General features: G+C 38.7%; 1 protein-coding gene across 3 annotated transcripts in view; it reads right to left on the bottom strand.

Moving 5' to 3' along the window:
- SGCD (sarcoglycan delta) overlaps positions 1-20,266 on the bottom strand; it is an 897,144-nt gene that overhangs the window by 367,169 nt on the left and 509,709 nt on the right. The window contains exon 1 of one of the 3 annotated variants that reach the window (XM_046668505.1): positions 7,701-7,762. The exons of 1 other annotated variant lie outside the window; for it this stretch is intronic. In XM_046668505.1, coding sequence (XP_046524461.1) covers positions 7,701-7,748 — 48 coding nt within the window. In that variant the 5' untranslated portion in view covers positions 7,749-7,762. Of the gene's footprint in view, positions 1-7,324; positions 7,658-7,700; positions 7,763-20,266 lie in introns of those variants that run through there. One more of the 3 variants, XM_046668504.1, reaches the window with a different exon arrangement.

The following is a 20,266-nucleotide window of genomic DNA, read 5'->3' on the forward strand; positions in this document are numbered from 1 at the left end:
AAGGAATGTCTACCTTTGAGACCTGTGGCTATCATGCTGTCCTACTGCATTGCTTCTCAATAGATACTTAGCCCATCTCAACGGTGTCTTCTGAGAGAATTAACTCATAATGTCCTCACCTCTCTCTTACGTATCTAGAATGGTACTACATGTGCCACACTTGAAAATGGAAAAAATGGTCACTCGAATCATTTTCTATAGTCTGAGGTTCAGATGAGAAACCCTATTGAGAGCTTGCTAATGTAAATACCTACAGATCAGGAAGGTGCAGTCAATGAATGCAGCAGACATACGTCCTCTCAAAGGAACAGGAGCTTCCCAGATCCCACCAACAGCCACACCGTGTGAAATCAGACCAGGGATGCCCATCTCCAGCTTTTTCTAGATATCTAGATTCATATACAATATCTCAGTACGTTTAAATGCATTGTAAATAACTCAATTTTTAAAAAACACTTCATAAGTAGAATATGCCTATAGGCCAGCCCTCAGATTGCCAGTTTGTGACCCGCTGTTTATATCCTCAGCCTGGGAAACACCAAGATTAGATTCATTAGTGCCAGAAGTGAGGCCACAACCCTTTGAAGATCACAGTCAACTTTAGGAGTTTGTCTTTATATGGTAAAAGTTATGCTGTCCAGACTCTAGTCTCTTATCAACACTCCTGGCCACTGAGGGAAGCCAATGACCCTGGTAAACACACACTGCGTACATGATAGAGGAAAGAAACTGGCAACAGAAGATGAAACAGAATAAAACAATAGAGGGAAAGAGCTAGAAAGAGTATAGAACGAGAGAGAAGACAACTATAGATAAGAACAGGAGAAGAATGAAAATGCTGTGCCTTTCTGCAGTTCTCTTTCATTGAATACGCCCTGAGTACCACAGCCCCAGTCAGAGTTGGGCCAACAGGGCGGTGTCGAATGATTTGCTTGGAGAAAGGAGCTCACCCTGATGTTTATTTACTCTGAGCTCAATGAGAGCAGTTTCAGTGGATGAATATATTAACCCTGGCAAATAACTACAAGGTTTCTAGGAATTCAGAAATATATTCTTTGGAAGTCAGAGAGCTCACAAGAGAGTCTGATCCTATCACCCCAGCAAGGGAAAGTGGTCTGAACAAGGAGGGTGTTTCTAATCCCTGGCAATATAGTTTTTATCAGGAAGCTGTGCTTGCTTTAATCGGTACCATTGCATTATCCGTTAAAAGGAAGAATAAAGCCATTGCTTCCACATCCACTTACACACCCGGAGCTCTATTAGGGCAACCACCAGCAAAGATTTCTCAGCAAACCAATCTCACAGGATTTATACACTTAGTGAACCATGGTGACACGTCCCTCCCTGTGTCCTGCTGACTTGTCTGACAGGCAGGCCAGGGGCCACAGCTGACATGGCTTTCTTTATATAAGGAAGTTACACTCGGCAACAGGAATTTGAAACAATAATGGAGATGATCACCTTTCGGTGGGCAATAAAGGTGAAAGAAAGAGGACAGCAGAATCTGCAGAGAAATTTGGGCAACATTGAAGCAGTAACCTGGATAACTCAGTGTAAAACATTCTCTCTCTGCTGATTGTCTCAACTCTTCATCTTGATTTGCCTATTTCATTCTCTGTCAGTCCGCCTCATGCTTTCTCAGTTAATATTAAGCGTATATAGCTAAAATACTTAAGTCCTTACTGTGTGCAAGGCACCGTGCTAAGTGCATTATATGCACAATCTCACAACAGGTAGATACTATTATGTCCATTTTAAGGATGATAAAATTGTGGCATGTGGAGATGATGTAACGTGTCCAAGGTCACAGAGCCAGGATCACAGTCCAGGTCTGCCTTCCTCAGAGCCTGGGCTCACTTCACAATATAATCACTCTCCTTCTGCTACAAGATCACTCCGCCTTCCATTCTTCATTCTTACTGTGCTTCTTGTCCGTTACAATCACCCTTTCCCGTTCGGCTGGTGAATAGATGTGTAGTGTCCTGTTCATAGAAGACGCACCCGTCAGATGACTGGAATTGAGTTCAGGAAGCCATATTTTTGTCTGGAGGAGGTTAACTGGAATATGTTCAGAGAAGAGTGAAGAGAGTAACGCAGGAAAAGACAAGGGAGAGATGAAACAATTCAAGATGCCCAGCCTTGGGAAAGGAAGACTAAGACATTCATAAAGAAAAGGGAGAGCTTTAGAATTACAAAACTCATAGATTGTGAGAAAGGGAAAACACTTTAGAGACATCTGATCCCATTTTACAGATGGGAAAACTGAGATCCAGCTATTAGTGGCATCAAGACCTATCCCAAGATTTCTGACCACCTCTACCTTTACCCCCTCTCTTCACCTCACTTCTGCACCAAGTACCACCACCATCCTCAAGTGTGGCTTAAGAGACTATGACAATGGCCATGGGTTACCAAGTACAGAGACACAAATTTGACTCAGTCTGAGGAGCCATGAGATGAGAAACAACTCCCCAAGGTGCCTCGCAGATTGTGAGGTTCTCCATCACCGAGGGCATTGCCATCACATCTGGCTGAGATCTGTCACCAACACTATAAATGGCATTCCTGCAGTGGGTAATGATTTAGCCACGGCAGTGCTAAACAAACGCAGTTCTGCGGACCAGAGTCTGGCTGGCTTCCACCACTCAGAGATTTTAAAAATATAAAGACTCCCCAACTCTAATCTCAGAAACTTTGATTAAGGAGGTTTTGAGAAACCATGGACCCAGGTGATTTCTGAAAGACCTTCTAATACCAAGATTCCATCATGATATTCCTTTCTCTAGCACGGCTTCTGAAGTCTCACTCAGCTGTCATTACTGGGCAATACATACACCACGTGGTCCACACCAGACTCAGAGCCAAGGGACAAGAAGCCCAGCTGTTGTCTCGGACTGCCTGTGTTCCTCAGGCAGGTAACACATTTTTAGTCTCAGTGTCCACCTCTTTAAAATGGAAGAAATGGATTATTAGAGCAGTGTTTTTCAAATGTGTTTATTCATTTTTTTTTTAAAAAAAGGTCAAGCATCTGTGGCCCAAACTGTCCATGCCTAGCCCACAGACATCCTCCCTGCTCTTTGCTGCTAATAGAACACTGACACACTCCTTATCAGGTAGACAGCTCCTGATCTGAACCCGTGGGCTCCTACTCCACACCAGAGGATGAAAGCTGATCGGACTAAACCTATCACGGTAATGTCAGTCCATGGGGCCAGTGGGCACACAACCCTGTTCTGGCTGTGTATTCTGAGACATGAGGGGAAGTCTACATGGGAGGGGATCCCTCTGTGATTAAAGGAGCAAAGGTTCCTGAAGAAAAATAGTTTTTCCCTTTCATGTCCTGCCACCTTTGCCCTGACTTGAACACAACACACGGAGATGAGCACAGGGAGTTGAGCTCAAGCGCTGAGGATGGTGGAGCACAAAGGAAGCATTGGTCCTTGTGGGCATTGCTCAGTTGCTACAACCATCCTGGACTGTGTAGGTGTGGTCTACATATATATGTGCAAAAAGTAAGCCCTTACACATTTAGATTTCTGTGAGCAGGGTTTCTATTACTTGCAGCCACATGCAGTCTTCACTGATACACTATTAAAACTCTTTTCAAATGAAATCTCTTGCAAAACCCCAATATTTGAAACAAACAAGGGTAACTGGACTCCATTAGAAATGCAGATGGTGTGTTTCCATGACTGTTCCTCCCCAGATTCCTGAAGGAGTTCTTTCCATGGAACCAGAACTGGCCAGGATAAGCAATGCATCAGGGCTCCTCAGATCTTCTCAGGCATCTGAGAGTTTTCTAGCAACTTTGTTTTTGTGTTTTTCTTTCACTTTATTTTTACATGTATATTTTACTTATGCAAGTTCTGTCCTAGAAAATGCAGATCCAGAGCCAGCCCTGATGGCTTAGTGGTTAACGTTTGGGGTGCTCCACATCAGCGGCCTAGGTTTGGTTCCCGGGCACACAACCATACAGCTTGTCTGTCAGTAGCCATGCTGTGGTGGCAGCTCACATAGAAGGCCTTATAACTAGAATATACAACTATGTGCTGGGGCTTTGGGGAGGAGAAAAAAACGAGCAGGAGATTGGCAACAGATGTTAGCTCAGGGCAAATTTTTCTCAGCAAAAAAAATAAAATAAAAAATAAAAACATATATATACAACAAAAAGAAAATGTAGATCCAATTCATAACCAACAGCCACTACCACACAGTTTTGGTGCCTGCATTTGTTTTCAGTGTACAATCATGTTGGCAACAGATGATTCCATTTTGTCATGAATAATGAGAAAGGAAGAGAGTATGACATAACACACAATGGCACATTCCTTCCAGGGTGCAGGTCAAATGACATCATGACATACAAGTGAAAGTAGATCTGAAGAGAAAAAGTCATGGAAGAATTAACCGTCCATTCAGGATACAGGAGTATGAGTGTGTCAAAAACAAAATAATCTCTAGATACCTGTCATGTTCATGTTCTTGTCCACGGTGTAAGCCTTCTTAAATTCCAGTAAAATTTTCTATGTAAGAAACCAAAGTTGATAATCTGGATATTACTGTTACGTAGTTTTCTTTGTATTTAATTCATAAATTTGTTTTAGTGTTATAACTGCCCAACAATGATTAAAATGGAGAGATAATATCTAGGTGGGTCTTTTTCATTTGTACATATTTAAAGAACAGTATAATAAAAATAATTAAATCAACTATGGAGGCATGGATCTTTTTTTCCCCTCCTGTTAAAAGGAGTCTCTATATTACTCAAACTCAAGAAATTCTGAACTACGGTATGGTCCAAATCCCTTCCACACGGTCACATCCATGATTCTATTAACTTCCTTATCATATGAAACCAATATTAAACACTTTCACCAACAATGTGGTACATGCTCTTGGAGATGGTTTTTTAAATAAATAGTTAAAATTAAAGAAACTCATTTATTAAAATAAAGTATATAAAACATTTTATATTGCCTTTCAGAAGTTTGTCTTAATAATAAAGTTTCCACGGGCATGGCCTTGGACAAGTTTTCCTCACTGTGATCATTCGCCCAACTCCACCTGGTCCCTTCACTCAACACCTCCAGCAGGAGTATCTTAGGACGGAGCAAATACGGGTTAAAAATAACGCCTTAAGAGCCTGCCTCCTCCTTGCTTAAGAAATATGAACCCTCGGGTGATGCCATTCTTACAAAATGTGCTTTCTGATTGCTTCCAGAAGGCACAGGAGGGCAGACTGACCATGGGGTCTCCTATTTCGAAGAGGGTAAAACAACTCTCCTTTTTGAAGCCACGGTTTATCCACACACTTCAAGTCAAACAAATCAGCGCCTGCTGGTTTTCACAGCTTCTAGAATATGGTTTCATTCCTGTGCGCAGATCTCTTCCCTCTGTCCTCGCTGCCCAGTTTTTGGTGTGGCCCCTCCTCTCTCCTCGTTGCCTGCACCTCTGCCCTGGATTTCTTCCATCCAGGATAGAGTCTACTCTCCATCATTTTTTTCCTTTTAAAATGCCAAGGGAGCTTGATTTTTGCTCCTTTACTTCTAAAAGAAGGAAAGTATAGAGTTTCTTCCAAGTTTTAGACACTGCTGTTCCTAATCCTGCAACCGAGAGTTGCTATTTCATGCCTGTTCTTCTCAACGCTTGATGAGCACTAAATTTAGAGGAGGATGACGTTAGAGCTCACTTGAGTCTCCTTTTTCACTGGCAGTGGGCTTGGCTAGGGTTCACGTTGGTTCCTAATCTGTCTTGGCATTTTGGTCACTCAGTAGGCGCTTATGAAAAAAAGTGTAGCCACTGTTTCTCCTGATTTCCAGCTGCCCTCCCTTTCTTGTCTCACATCCTTCAGTTCCCAAACCCTCCCCTCCGAACCCAACACAAACATGAGGTTGATGAAGACAATATTTGTGAGCCCTGTCTTAGAATATGAAATCCTGCTGCCAGCCATTTCCCAATTTCCTCCTCCAAGTGCAAAACTGTAGAGAAAATAAAATTGCTGGCTGAAAGTCCTGACTTTCCACCAATAGGACACAATGTCTGCCCACTCATCCTAGATCTTACACAGAGAAAGATATGAAAAACTCCAGCCCTCCACTCTTCATTCTCCCATTAACCTTACTCTCTACCATTAATGATTTGTTGAAAGATTTTTAGCACTGAAGTAAACACATACCTGTTTTTATAGAGGTCCACCCTGAGAGGTCTAGCCACTCTTATGCTATTCTACAAATATCCAAAAATCCATTCATTCATCTATTTCCCCAAACAGACTCTTGGCCGAGCCCTTTTTGGAAAACACCATTGCTGTCATTGTTTGTTCTGCCAGTAATCACAAAGCTGTAGTAAGATTTAGTCCAGCTCTTTCTGAGTTGAACTAGTTTCTTAAATGCAATTACATTGTATTGTGTATTTTCTAAATGCTAAGCATAGAATAAGATATATCCTTCTAAGGGGGGTAAAAATCTACATTGCATTATAGCTGATATGTATAGGAAGAATTATTTAAAATTTGAATTTTTTAAAAAAGCACTCTTCAGTAAACTATAAAATAAAATCAATTGATCAATGAAATAAAATTCACACCATCATGTCTCTGTCTTTCAACAATCATTTTGAGAAAACTGCCATTTTCTGTTACTCCTTAGTTGTTTGTATTTCATAAAATACAGAACTATTTTGTGAGAGTAAAATTGCCAGTGACTTCTTCAACTCAGAAAAATTGAAAATTATTGTAGAAACAGAATTACAAATGTTGATCTAGAGTATTTCTAGGCAAATATATCAGTAGGCTCTTTAATGACAGTCAAAATCCCATATAATAATAAAAGATGCCAGGAACTCATACACACATTTCTGCTCCTACACTCTGAAAGTGTAATCCAAAATAGAAACTACAAACTCTGATTCCCTCCTAAAATGAGAGCCATTTTCTGCTAAAAATGTGCCTCTCAAAACTCTCATGAAGCAAAGAGCACAGATAATTTCATCCAAAATTATCTTTCCTGCCAATGAACTGTCCTTCTATGCAGAAAAGTTACAGAAGGTTGGAGCAGAGTGACAGTATAAGCATTCACATACTTTCCTTTTTCACAATCGTGTTGCCAGCTAAATCCTAACTTTCACAAGTGTCTCTGCCTTGCTGAAATCAGATCTCAAAGGGACTTGGGGAAAGAAAAGATTCCAACTCCACACCAAATGTTTAAGTGATGGAGTTCTAACTTGTTCACACATACACACAGAAAGCTCAGAGTACTTGCAAACAAACAGCAGGCTTAGAGAGTGAAGAGAAGCGTGGAAATGCAAGAACTTCACAGCACCCTACCTCTCTTGTCTGCTTCACAAAGCGGCTGATGAAAATCGCCCACAATCCCGGAGTGTGCTGAGAGGCTCTGAAGGAGGCGGCCGCTCGGCGGCCGAGTGGGAGCAGGCCCAGCCTGTGTTCAGAAGCTGCCCCAGTCAGATTTTCCAACTGTAGAATTGCAGCCAAGTCCCTGCCCATGCCTGAAGAATTTCCTGAACAGCATTCCCGTTCTTTTTCTGACTGCTTTGAAACCGTACTCTGTCTGTACTTCAATACGGCTTTGTCAGGCCAACTCAGAGCTACTGGGCTGTCTCCAGCTATCAATGAGAAACACGTGTGTCAAGCACAGACTCGCTCCCCTAACAGCGCCTATGGCGTCTGCTGGGCTCCTACTCACAACCACAAAGGAAACCGCTTCTAGAACCAGTTCGGAGTTTTCAGCCATTCTCCGGGCTCTGCTCTCTGGTGCTAGATGCTGGCGATGTCTTCTCTTTCTTCTGCTCAACACTGCCCCTTGTTAACCTGCTCCATCCACATGCAGTTGCCAGCTGATCCCTGTTAGCCCCCTGAGCTCTCGCCAGTCCTGATAACGAGCCTATTACAGCAAAGAGATGTGAATTCTAATTTGATCTTCCTACCTGCTGTTGCCTCAGTCTTTGCTCAGAGTTTCAATTTCTGGAGGGGGAACAATATTTTTAGCATTTCCAAACTGGCTCAGTACTTCAGAGTTGTTCCCTCATCCCGAGGTGTGCATCTATCCTGCTGCAACTAAAAATAATGCAATTATTTTTCAGGCACTTTTGTTGCTCTCTGCTCTGTAACAGTGCTGGTCCAAAAATGTAACATTTTAGAAGCTTTTGAAATGTGTGTTATGGTTATAGGAAATAGAAAGGAGAAAGGAATGTGCATTTAATCAGAATGTGTCCTAATTCTGTGCACCTGTGATTATTTCTGGATGACACTCCATCAAAATGTCCTGTGTACATTCTGCTGGATTTGGTGGCCTACCTTTGACATTTCTTCTTTCCATAAAACAAGAGGAAATCTCTAAAGATACAAAGAGGACAGCCCTCTTCTCCCACAATGAAAACCCCACATCTAAAGAGCCAAAGCTAAGTTGTCAAGGTAACATTGTAGAAAAGAGATGATTTAAAAAGAGCCTCATTTGTTTTGAGTTTTTTCTTTTTCTTTTTTGGTATTAACATTTTACTTCCTAAAGTCACACCCCATTAGCAATTTATTTTAAAGGACAGGCTTGCCAGATTTTAAAGTGTTGTGTATTCCTGAGGGGATGCTGTAAATAATAGGATTTGGTGGGGTCTTGAGTTTAGCATCAAATCACAATGGGCACTCTGAGCAGGATTAGATTTTTGCCTTGGGAAGCACTGTGCATATGTGTGTTGGGGGAGGGGAGCATGTGCACCTCTAAGGTCAGGATGCAATTAATACAGATTCAGAGAACTTCAGAGTTGGAAGGAACCCCAGAGACCATCCAATCTAAATCGTTTCTACCTTTCATTTTATACAGAGAAATGGAGGCCCAGACAGCTGCAATGACTCGTCCAGTGTTGCAAAGACAGTTAACGCCAGAGGTAAGACTAGAAAACTGGATTTGTTTGTAATTTTCCATGTGCTTTCTCTATCCAGCATCATTTGGGAAAGGCGATATCATCTAACCTTCACAAAAGCAGGCTTGTAATCAGTTGTCCTTGGTCTAATCTTAGTTCTGTTGCTTACTGGCTGTGAATCCTGGTCAGCTTGCTTATATTCTCTGGACCTCAGTTTCCTCATCTGTAAAATGGAGACATTAATAGAATCTACCTCATGGAGTTGTTGAGGATTCAGTGAGATAATCCGTGTAAAGCGTTTACTACAGGGCCTATAAATAAATTTCAGTTTAGTTTTCTTTTAATGGAGCAAAACCCAGACCCTTTCTCTTACCTAAAAGCAAAATTGCATTCTCACATCTAGCTTGAGTTCCTAAACTGTTTGATTGGCTAGTTATGTTTTCTGCCATCTTACCTTGATGTAACAGGGGCCTATCATCTTAAACATAGGCAAGTGTCCTAATGCCTTGTAGGAACACTCAGCCAACTATATGGCTACTTTTCACTTATTCCCTAATATAACATTGGAGTCTTTCCTCAAGATTAACTCACGGGAAAGGAACACAGTGAGACCAAATCTGCAGTCAGTTACACGAAGCTGAACAAAGCGCCATTTGCAGACGACTGGACTTCCTCTCCAAACCTGAGCTCCTCAAGAAAGATTACCATTCTAAAAGAAGGAGACCGTTAACAACTGCAAATCCCACATTTGATATCTTCAACGTCCTAAATTAACAACAACAACAACAAAAACAAAATAAAGTCCTATAAATTGAGGAAGAAATATTACTGCAGAAACAACAAATTCTAAAGAATCAGATTTCTACTTGGGGTTCCAGAACCTTTGTCTTAGGGCCAATAGTAGCGAGCAGTTGACGAAGCACTCACTACTTAATAATCACGTTTAGTGGGCCCAGGTACTCTTGGGGAAACAAAAGAGTAGCAGAAGTTAATTTTGAGTGGTTTACAAACATTTTAGTAATCAATTAAAAAAGCAAACAAACATAAAACAACTGAAAAACCATTCTCAGACTTACAGAAATACAGAACGATGGTGATATGGTCCAAACGATGCAGCCCCAAAATCTCCCCAAATACTTGCCTCACGGCTCATTTCAGTGTATGTGTAGAGAGACCTCAGTCTGAGACCCAGCTTCATTACTACTAGCTAGAAAATCCTGAAAAGTTACTTAACTCTTGTAATGTTAGGAAAAATTATCCAAAACTTGAAAATAAGGCCAAAGGTAGTCATGCTCTTTCACAATCACATGTGGCAATTATTTAACAGGCCCTCTCAAGAATTACTGAAGGGAAATGTGCTTTGTTCCATTCACTGTTTACTACTGAATAAAGGTGCCAAATTTAGTCAAGTTGCATGTTACCTTGGAGACTTCTATTTCTTAAAGACACAAATTCTCTCCAGTAGAAAAAATGATCACAAATGTGATGTTTTATTGCCATATAAGACATGAACCAGTTTTGCATGTAAATCTGGCAATCTTGTCCTAACATTGCTTTATTAAGGCGCCTATGAACTAGGAGCTCCTCCTTGGAACTGGTCTTACCATCATTCTCGTTCCCTTGTTAATGAGTCAAATAAAATCTTGGAAGTATTGTCACTTTATATTTATAGGAATCATGCTTTTAACTTAAAAATTATAGTCTGATAACTGTTTCATTTTCCTCATCTGTGTGATGAGTGTTATAAGTCTTATGTGACGTAATGCATAATAAAGCACTTAGCAAAGTGTATGGCACACAGTAACCGCTCAAACTGTGCAAGCACTGCTTTTATTTATTGCTGTAATATTTGGTTTTCAGTTTTGTAAAGGACTCTAGAGATTGCTAGGCTAGATAACTCATCAGTGTCCTGTTAATTAAAAGCTCTCCTGTTATACCTTTTAATCCTTGCCATTAGATTCTGAATTTCTTCCACAATGGCCACTCCAGTGGAATTCTTCCACCTCTTTGCTTTTCAGAGATTTCTGCTTTTTCGTGTGTGTGTGTGAGGAAGATTGGCCCTAAGCTAACATCTGTTGCCAATCTTCCTCTTTTTGCTTGAGGAAGGTTGTCACTGAGCTAACATCTGTGCCAATCTTCCTCCACTCTATGTGGAACACTGACACAGCTTGGCTTGACAAGCAGCGTTAGGTCTGCACCAGGGAACTGAACCTGCGAACCCCAGGCTGCCAAAGCAGAGTGCATGAACTTAACCACTATGCAACCAGGTCAGCCCCAGAGATTTCTACTTTTAATGTTCTAAAATTAACAACTAAAATAAACACATACAGACTCTATAGCTGCTAATCATAAAAGTCAGTTAAAAATTTCGACCTTAAGGATCATGCGAACAAGAAAACTTCATTCTATAGTAGAATATAAGCTCCATGAGGACCAGGGTTTTTGTCCACACCATCTCCTGCCATTTTTCCAACATCAAGGATTGTATGTAGTTGGCCCTCATATTTATCCTTTGAATAAATCACACACTTTGACTTACTTGAAAATAGGGGTCCTAAATCATCCTTCCTTAAGAATTATTTTGACCACGATTTAAACGTATCTCGTACCATTGGGTCATTTCTCCTCTTCATGGCTTAGATGCCTTTTATCTGGTTTGATTTCTTCTAGGAATGTTTTAGTTTGGCTAATTTCCTCTTAAAAAATTTGGTGCTGAGAGGTGAACAAACTTTTCAGGTGTGCTGGGTCTAATTTGTGGGCAGAGGAACAACTCCCTCTCTTATTTAGGAAGTCTACTTCTATTCATGCAATTCATGATCATACTAGGTTTGGGCGCTAAGCTTCAGTCATTCTGAGAAGGCAGCTTGGAGCGCCTCTGCATCACAGGTGCCCTTGTTAAGCTACATCTCCTACATGGTTCACATCTGTGATTCTTAAGCTCAGTTTTATGTTAGACTCATCCAGAGGGAGCTTTTAAAATGACTAGATCCAGGGGCCCACCTCAGATATTTTGCTTCTATTAGACTAGGATAAGAAGCAGGTAACAGTATTTTGTTTTGAGTCCCCCTCCAGATGATTCTAATATGAGACAGACTTAAGAATCATTAAGTTACAGCGATAACTTAAACTTTTAAAACATAAACCTAATTGTGTCCCTCTGTGAACTAAAATCCTTAAGTGGCTCACCGCTGCCTGAAAAGGAAAGACAGCAACCCTCGCCACTGCTTGAAAGGCCTGGCTTGATCTGGTCCCTTGTCTACCTCTGCAGTCTCATCTGTCACCACTCTCCCTTCTTCCAGTTCTTCAAAGAAATCATGTATCTTTCCACTTGAGAATCTTCAAAAAAAGCTGTTCTCTCTTTCTGGAAAGATTTTTCTTTTTTGTGGAAGTTACTCTCACTCTCCTGTTTTCATCTGTTTAACACCTATTCAACCTTCAAATTTATACTCCATTATCACTTCCTCTACAATTCAGTTGTCCCCGAACCGCCGGAATGAACACTCCCTGTTATATGTGCCCCAAGACTAGCACTTATTGTAGATGTGGTTATGTATTTATTTGTATTTTTATCTTATTCATGTCAATCTTTCCTGATAGAAAACGAATACCCTCCAAGAGGGCAGAAACCAGTGCTGCTTGCTCACCACCGTATCCTAGTTCCTTGCACCATGCCTAGCTCATAGGGAGGGTGCAATAGCGATTTTTAAAGTAAATGCAGTTATTTTTTAACCCAAGTACAAGAGCATGCATATAATCCCACTTTCTTTATCTTGAGTCTTCAGACTTCGTTTCTTCTTTCTTACATGTTAAAATACATGTATTGTATCCTGAGTTCTCTATGTCATTCACATATTTATCTAAAAGACTTTGTGAGAAATTACCAATTCAAGGGCTTAGCAAAGCACTTAAGCTCTGAGGTATAAGGTAGGACAGCTATGATTACAGGGAAGAGGGTTTGCTGTGCCACTCACTCACTTGGGAGGGCAGACTAAGTTGAGAAAATACTGTGGGGTCATACAGAAGCACAGAACAGTTATGGAACAGACCTGAAAAGAGGGATTATTTAGGGCCCTTTTGATTACAGTGGTCAGAACTCATCCAAATTAGCCTAAGGGAAAAAAAGAGGGGGGTTCCTAAATCATATAACTGAAACCCCAAGTGGTGGATCTTAACATGGGATGAGTTTAGCAGGTAAAATACAATCAAGACTCTATCTTTCTCTTCTCCTCGAGGCTTTTCTTGGCTTCATTCTCAGTTGTGCTCTCTCCATTGGGGAGTAGGACATCCGCAGGTGGTCTCAAGCTCACTTTCACAGGGAAAATAAGAGATCTTCTCCAGGAAGGACTCTAGACGGCCCAGCTTGAGGCACGTGCTTATCCCTGAACAAATCCCTATGAGCAGGAGGAGGAGATCCTCCTATTGGCCATATTTGGCTCATATGACAACCCTGGAGACTAAAGGGAAGGAATCAGCTCCATCTGCACCACATGGATTGTGGAGGCTCATTAAGGAATTGAGAAAAAGTAGTAGGCAGACAAAAGCCCCAAGTGAGCTACGGATGATAGGGCACACAAGACATATTCATAATCTTGCCCAGGGAAGGTTCTTTAAGAAATATTATGAGGCAATATTTAATCAGAGGATGGAAAAAATATTTACTCTTTGCAAGCCAAAACAGTTGAATTAGAGTTAAACTAATGGTAGACAATAAGAACAGTAACATTACGCCAGTCTTTCATTTAAGGGTTCATTTCACAAATAATACCTGATGGGAAATGACTCTTGCCTTGCTCTGTCTCTTCAAAACAGACAGAGCAAATCTGTTCCTGCTTTCCAATGGCCAAGGGCAAAATTATCTGCTTGACTTTGAAGAGACTTTTTTGTGGAGGGAATCTAGATCAGGAAGTTTGGCTCAGTGACAAATCAATGACCCACAGTTTTAAGAATATGTCCATTGGCCAGACACAGTGTCTAAGCTGAAGTCATTTTCTGTTTTGGAAATTCAAATATATGCATGGAACATAATGAAGGATTCTCAAGCGAAGTCCTTATTTTGAGAAGGAACTGACATGTTTGATAATCTAATGTGACTAGTAATGAAAGACATTGCAAATACATCTTTTTAAAAGAAATTAGTTAAACAATGTAAAGAAAATCCTGGTATAGTTGCATAGTTGGTAAATATTCATTCTCTCCTTTTCAGCACAAAACATTGATCAATGCTTCCGAAATTTGTTCTGGTCCATAATTTCTCATTGTATTACAGCTTGTTGAAAGTAAAACTTGTGATATATCACATTTTTATTTGGAAATAAAATTTATTGATGAATAAAAATGGGCCAGACTCCATGATAGGCACTCTATACTAGGCAGAAATAATTAAGACCTGTGCTTGAGAAATGATAGCATCACTCATCTTTATTTTTACAATCATATCAGTGCTCAATGGTACAAAATACAACTGTTGGATGCAGGAATTCCAAGCTAATTACAAGCCCCCTGAATGAGAAGTGCTGCTTGAAACCAAAGCCAAGCCTCAAAATTCAACTCCAAACCTAAGTAATTCTACACCAAAAAAATCAAAAGCTACTAAGAAGAGAAAATTCAATACTATATATTTCAAATTATTTGATTTTTAGAAGAAATTCATTTACATACAGCACAGTGTCTGCCACATAATAGCTACTATTTTACGGTTACAGTGTTTTACTAATAATGAACATTGCTAGTAATAAAAAATATTCTGACATTACCAGACAAACAAATGCTGAGGGAGTTTATCACCACTAGACCTGCTTTACAAGAAATGATAAATGGAGTTCTTCAAATTGAAACGAAAGGATGCTAAGTAAGAACATGAAAAATGAAAGCATAAAAATCACTAGTAAAGATAAATATATAGTCAAATTCAGAATATTCTAATACTGTGTTGGTAGTCTGTAAATCCCTTTTAATTCTGGTTTCAAAGCTAAAAGACAAAAGTATTAAAAATAACTACAGCTACAAGAATTTGTTAATGGATAAACAACATAAAAAATGTGAAGTGTGGCATCAAAAGCATAAAATGGGGGGGGGAAGTACAAGTATAGAGTGATTTTGTATGCAATTAAAGTTAAGTAGTTATCAGCTTAAAACAGACCGTTATAACTGCAAGATGCTTTATGTAAGCTTTGTGGTAACCAGAGAGAAAACACCTCTACTAGATACACAATAGCTAAAGAGAGGAATCAAAGCATACCATTACCAAAAAAAATCAACAAATCACAAAACAATACAGGAAGAAAAGGACAAAGAAACCACAAAATAGTAAGAAAACAACTAACCTATCGATAATCAGTTTAAATGCACATGAATTAAATTCCTCAATCAGAAGACACAGAGTGGCTGAATAGATAGAAAAATGAGATCCAACAATATGCTGCCTACAGGTGACTCAATTTCGCTGTAAGGACACACATAGGCTGAAATTGAAGGGATAGAAAAAGATATTCCATGCAAACATAAACAAAGATAGCAGGAGTGGCTATACTTTTATCAGACAAAACAGACTTTCAGTGAAAATCTGTCAGAGGAGACAAAGAACGTTACTATATAATGATAAAGAGGTCTATTTATCAACAACATATAACAGTTATAAATATATATGCACCCAACATAGGAGCACCTAAATATATAAAGCTAATATTAACAGAACTGAAGGGGGAAATAGACAGCAATACAGTAAGAGCAGGGAACTTCAATACCTTATGTTCAACAATGGATAAATCATGCAGACAGAAAATCAACAAGGAAATTGTGGTTTTGAGCAACATTATAGACCAAATGGATCTAAAAGACTATATATATAGCATGTTCCATCCAACGGCAGCAGAATACACATTCTTCTCCTGTGCTCATGGAGCATTCTCCTGGATAGATCATACACTGGGCCACAAAAAAAGTCTTAATAAATTGAAGAAGATTGAAATCATATCAACTATCTTTTCTGAAATCTATCAACTATCACAATGGCATGAAACTAGAAATCGGTAAAGGATAAAAGCTGAAAAATTCACAAATATGTGGAAATTAAACACACTCCTAATAAACCAATGGCTCAAAGAAGAAATAAATAAAGAAAAACAAAAAGTATCTTGAAACAAACAGAACTAGATACACAACATACTAAAACTTATGGAATGCAATGAAGCAGTTCTAAGAGGAGAGTTTCTAGTGATAAATGCCTACATTAGGAAAAAAAAAGATTTGAAATAAACAACCTAACTTTACATCTCAAGGGAGTAGAAAAAGAAGAAGAAATCAAGCCCAAAGTTAGCAGAGGGAAGGAAATAATGAAGCTTAGAACAAAAATAAATGAAATAGAGACCAGAAAACAATAGAAAAGAGCAACAAAACTAAGAGTTGTGTTTTTTGAAAAGATAAAAAGAAATTGACAAACCTTCACCCAGACTAAAAAAGAAAAAAGAGAGAGGACTCAAATAAATAAAATTATAAATCAGAGGAGTCACTACACCTGATATCACAGAAATAGGAAGGATAAGAGACTACTTTGAACAATTGTGTGCAACAAATTGGATAACCTAGAAGAAATGGATAAATTCCTAGAAACATACAACCTACCAAGACTGCATATTGAAGAAAGAAAATCTGAACAGAGTAATTACCAGTAAGGAGATTGAAGCAGTAATCAAAAACCTCCAACACACAAAAGCCCAGGACAAGATGGCTTTACAAGTGAATTCTACCAAACATTTAAAGAAGAATGAATGCCAATCCTCAAACTCTTCCAGAAAATTGAAGAGAAGGAAACACTTCCAAACTCATTTTACAAGGCCAGCATTACCCTCATACCAAAGCCAGATAAGGACACTACAAGAAAAGAAACTTACAGGCCAATGTCCCTGATAAACACAGAGGCAAAAATCCTCAACATAGTATTAGCAAACCGAACTCAACAGCACATTAATAGGGTCATACACTGTGATCAAGCAGGATTCATCCCTGAGATACAGAGATGGTTAAACATACACAAATCAATGAATGTGATATACCATATTAACAGAATGAAGGATAAAAACCATGTGATCATGTCAGTAGATTCAGAAAAAGCATTTGATGAAAATTCAACATGTTTTCATGGTAAAAACTCCCCAAAATTAGGTAAAAAGGATGTACCGTCACATAATAAAGCCATATAAGACAAGCCTACAGCCAACATCACACTCACCAGTGAAAACTTCCCGCTTTTCAGGAACAAGACAAGAGTGCCTACTTTTATTAAATATGCTACTGAAAGTCCTAGCCAGAGCAATTATGCAAGAAAAAGAAATAAAAAATAACCAAACTGGAAAAGAAGAAGTTAAATTTCCTGTTTGAAGATAACATGATCTTATATACATAAAACCCTAAAGATTCCAAGAAAAAATTGTTGGAACTAACAAATTCAGTAAAGTTGCAGTATAGAAAATCAATATACAAATATCAGTTGAGTTTATATACACTAACAACAAACCATCAAGAAAGGAATTAAGAAAAGAATCCCGTTTACAATAGCATCAAAAAGAATAAAATAAATAGAAATAAACTTAACCAAGGAGATGAAAGATCTGTACACTGAAAAACTTAAAACATTGATGAAAGAAACTGAAAAAGACACAAATAAGTAGAAAGATATCCCATGTTCATGGTTGGGAAGAATTAATATTGTTAAAATCTCCATACTACCAAAAGCAATCTACAGATTCAACAAAATTTCTATCAAAATTCCAATGGCATTTTTCACAGAAATAGAACAATCCTAAAATTCGTATTTAATCATAAAAGATGATGAATAGCCAAAGCAATCCTGAGACAAAAGAACAAAGCTGGAAGCATCATACTTCCTTATTCAAACTATACTACAGAAGCTATAGTAATCAAAACAATACAGTACTGGCATAAAAACAGATGCACAGACCAATGGAACAGAAGAGAGCCCAAAAATAAACCTGCACATATACAATCAACTTATTTTTGATAAGGGTGCCAAGAATACACAATGGGGAAAGGATAGTCTCTTTAATAAATGATGCTGGGAAAACTAGCTATCCACATGCAGAAGAATGAAACTGAATCCTTATCTTTGACTACAGACAAAAGTTGACTCAAAATGGATTAATGACTAAAATTTAAGACCTGAAACTGTAAAACTCCTAGAAGAAAACAGGAAAAATCTTGACACTAGTCTTCATAACGATTTCATGGATATGACACCAAAAGCACAGGCAACAAAAGCAAAAGTAAACAAGTGGTACTACATCAGACTAAAAAGACTTCTGCATAGTCAAAGAAACTATCAACAAAATGAAGAGGCAACCTATGGAATGGAAGAAAATACTTGCAAATATCTGATACAGGGTTAATATCCAAAATACATCAGGAACTCATACAACTCATTTGAAAAATACAAATAATGTGATTATGAATTGGTCCCAGGACTTGAATGTACATTTTTCCAAAGAAGATATAGAAATGACTACACCTATGAAAAGGTGCTCAACCTCACCAATCATCAGAGAAATGCAAATCAAAACCACAATGAGATATCACCTCACACTTGTCAGGATGGCTATTATCAAAAAGACAAGGGATAACAAGTGTTGGTGAGGGTGTGAAGAAAAGGGTACCCTTGTACACTGTTGGTGGGAACATAAATTGGTGCACTCATTTTGGAATACAACATGGAGCTTTTCCCCAAAATTGAAAACAGAACTACCATATGATCCAACTATCACACTTCTGGGTATATTTATCCAAAGGAAATTAAATAAGGATCTTGAAGAGATATCTGCACTCCCATGTTCACTGCAGCAGTATTCACAATAGCCAAGGTATGAAAACAACCTAAGTGTCCGTAGATGTATGAATGGATAAAGAAAATGTGACATATGTTTGTATGTGTATATGTGTTTGTGTGTATACACACAATGGAATATTAATCAGCCATTAAAAAGAAGGACATCCTGCCATTTACAACACATGGATGAACCTGGAGGACATTATGCTGAGTGAAATAAGCCAGACCAGAAAGACAAACACTATATAATCTCTCACATATGTGGAATCTAGAAAAGTCAAACTCTTAGAAGCAGATAGTAGAACAGTGGTTGCCAGGAGCTGGGGGTTTGGGAAAATGGGGGAGATGTTGATCAAAGGACACAACCTTTCAGTTATAAGATGAGTAAATTCTGAGGATCTGACACACAGCATTGTGACTATAGTTAATAATACTGTACTGTATACTTTAAATTTGCTAAGAGAGTAATCTTAAGTGTTCTCACTACATACACCCACACAAGGTAACTATGTGAGGTGATGGATGTATTAATTAGCTTGAGTGTAGTAATCATTTCACAATGTGTACATATATCAAATCATCATGTTGTATACCTTAAATATATACAATTTTTATTTTTCAATTATACCTGCAAAAACCTGGGGAAAAAATAATGCACAAACTACATCAACAGAATAAAAAAGTACTATGGTATAATTTTTGCAATAGATTGCAGATGAGAGAATTTTATCTAATTTTTAAAGCTTACAAATGGTGGGATACAGCATATTCTGATCTAGAAGGCACTAGATCATCAAGTCCAACCTTTTCATTACTTACAGGAAAAACTGAGACCTGAAGTGACCAGAGTCATACAGATAGGTAGTGTAAGTTGGGTAAAAGATTGACGTTTTCTGATACCTAGGTTGCCTCGTGGGGCCAATGACTATGATTCTAGAACTTGACTCATTGTATCACTTCTTCATCCGCTTGTGTAATTTCTGCTGGTACTCAATTCCTGAAATACAATTTGTGTTCAAGATTCACTGTCTGGTTATCTACTTCTCTCCCCACCATCTTTTAAGTAATCAGGAGATCCTTTGAAGGATTTCTAAGTATTTTGTTAATAAAAACTAAATGGAAACAGATAAGGCTATTATAAAATTAAAACATAAGTCCAAAGATAAAATGTTATCATTCTAAGTTAGATGCAGGCAAAAATTGTCTTATATACTTTTAACCCTGCCCTCAACAGAGCAAGTGCTCCTTAAAAATCTGCTGGAATGGATGGAAGTAGAACACTTCTGTAACTTCAGTGGATTGCAGAGTTCAATAGCAAGGTGACTTTCCCCAAAGCTTCCATCTTGATCAACTTCAACAGTCTGTTAATATCCTGAGCCTCATCTCTCGGAATTAGCAGAAACTGTTAGAAGCAGCAGAGGGGACCAATCCAGCTGAGCCGCATTACTATCCTATCTTAGAGAATAGCATGGAGTATTGATGTAATAGATTTGTAGAAATAGACTTCATGTAAAATGTACTTAGTGGCTGTAGTGGCACGCCCTGCTCCTCATTCTCAAA

The sequence above is a fragment of the Equus quagga genome, chromosome 7 (assembly GCF_021613505.1).
Source record: "Equus quagga isolate Etosha38 chromosome 7, UCLA_HA_Equagga_1.0, whole genome shotgun sequence".
Lineage (NCBI taxonomy): Eukaryota > Metazoa > Chordata > Mammalia > Perissodactyla > Equidae > Equus > Equus quagga.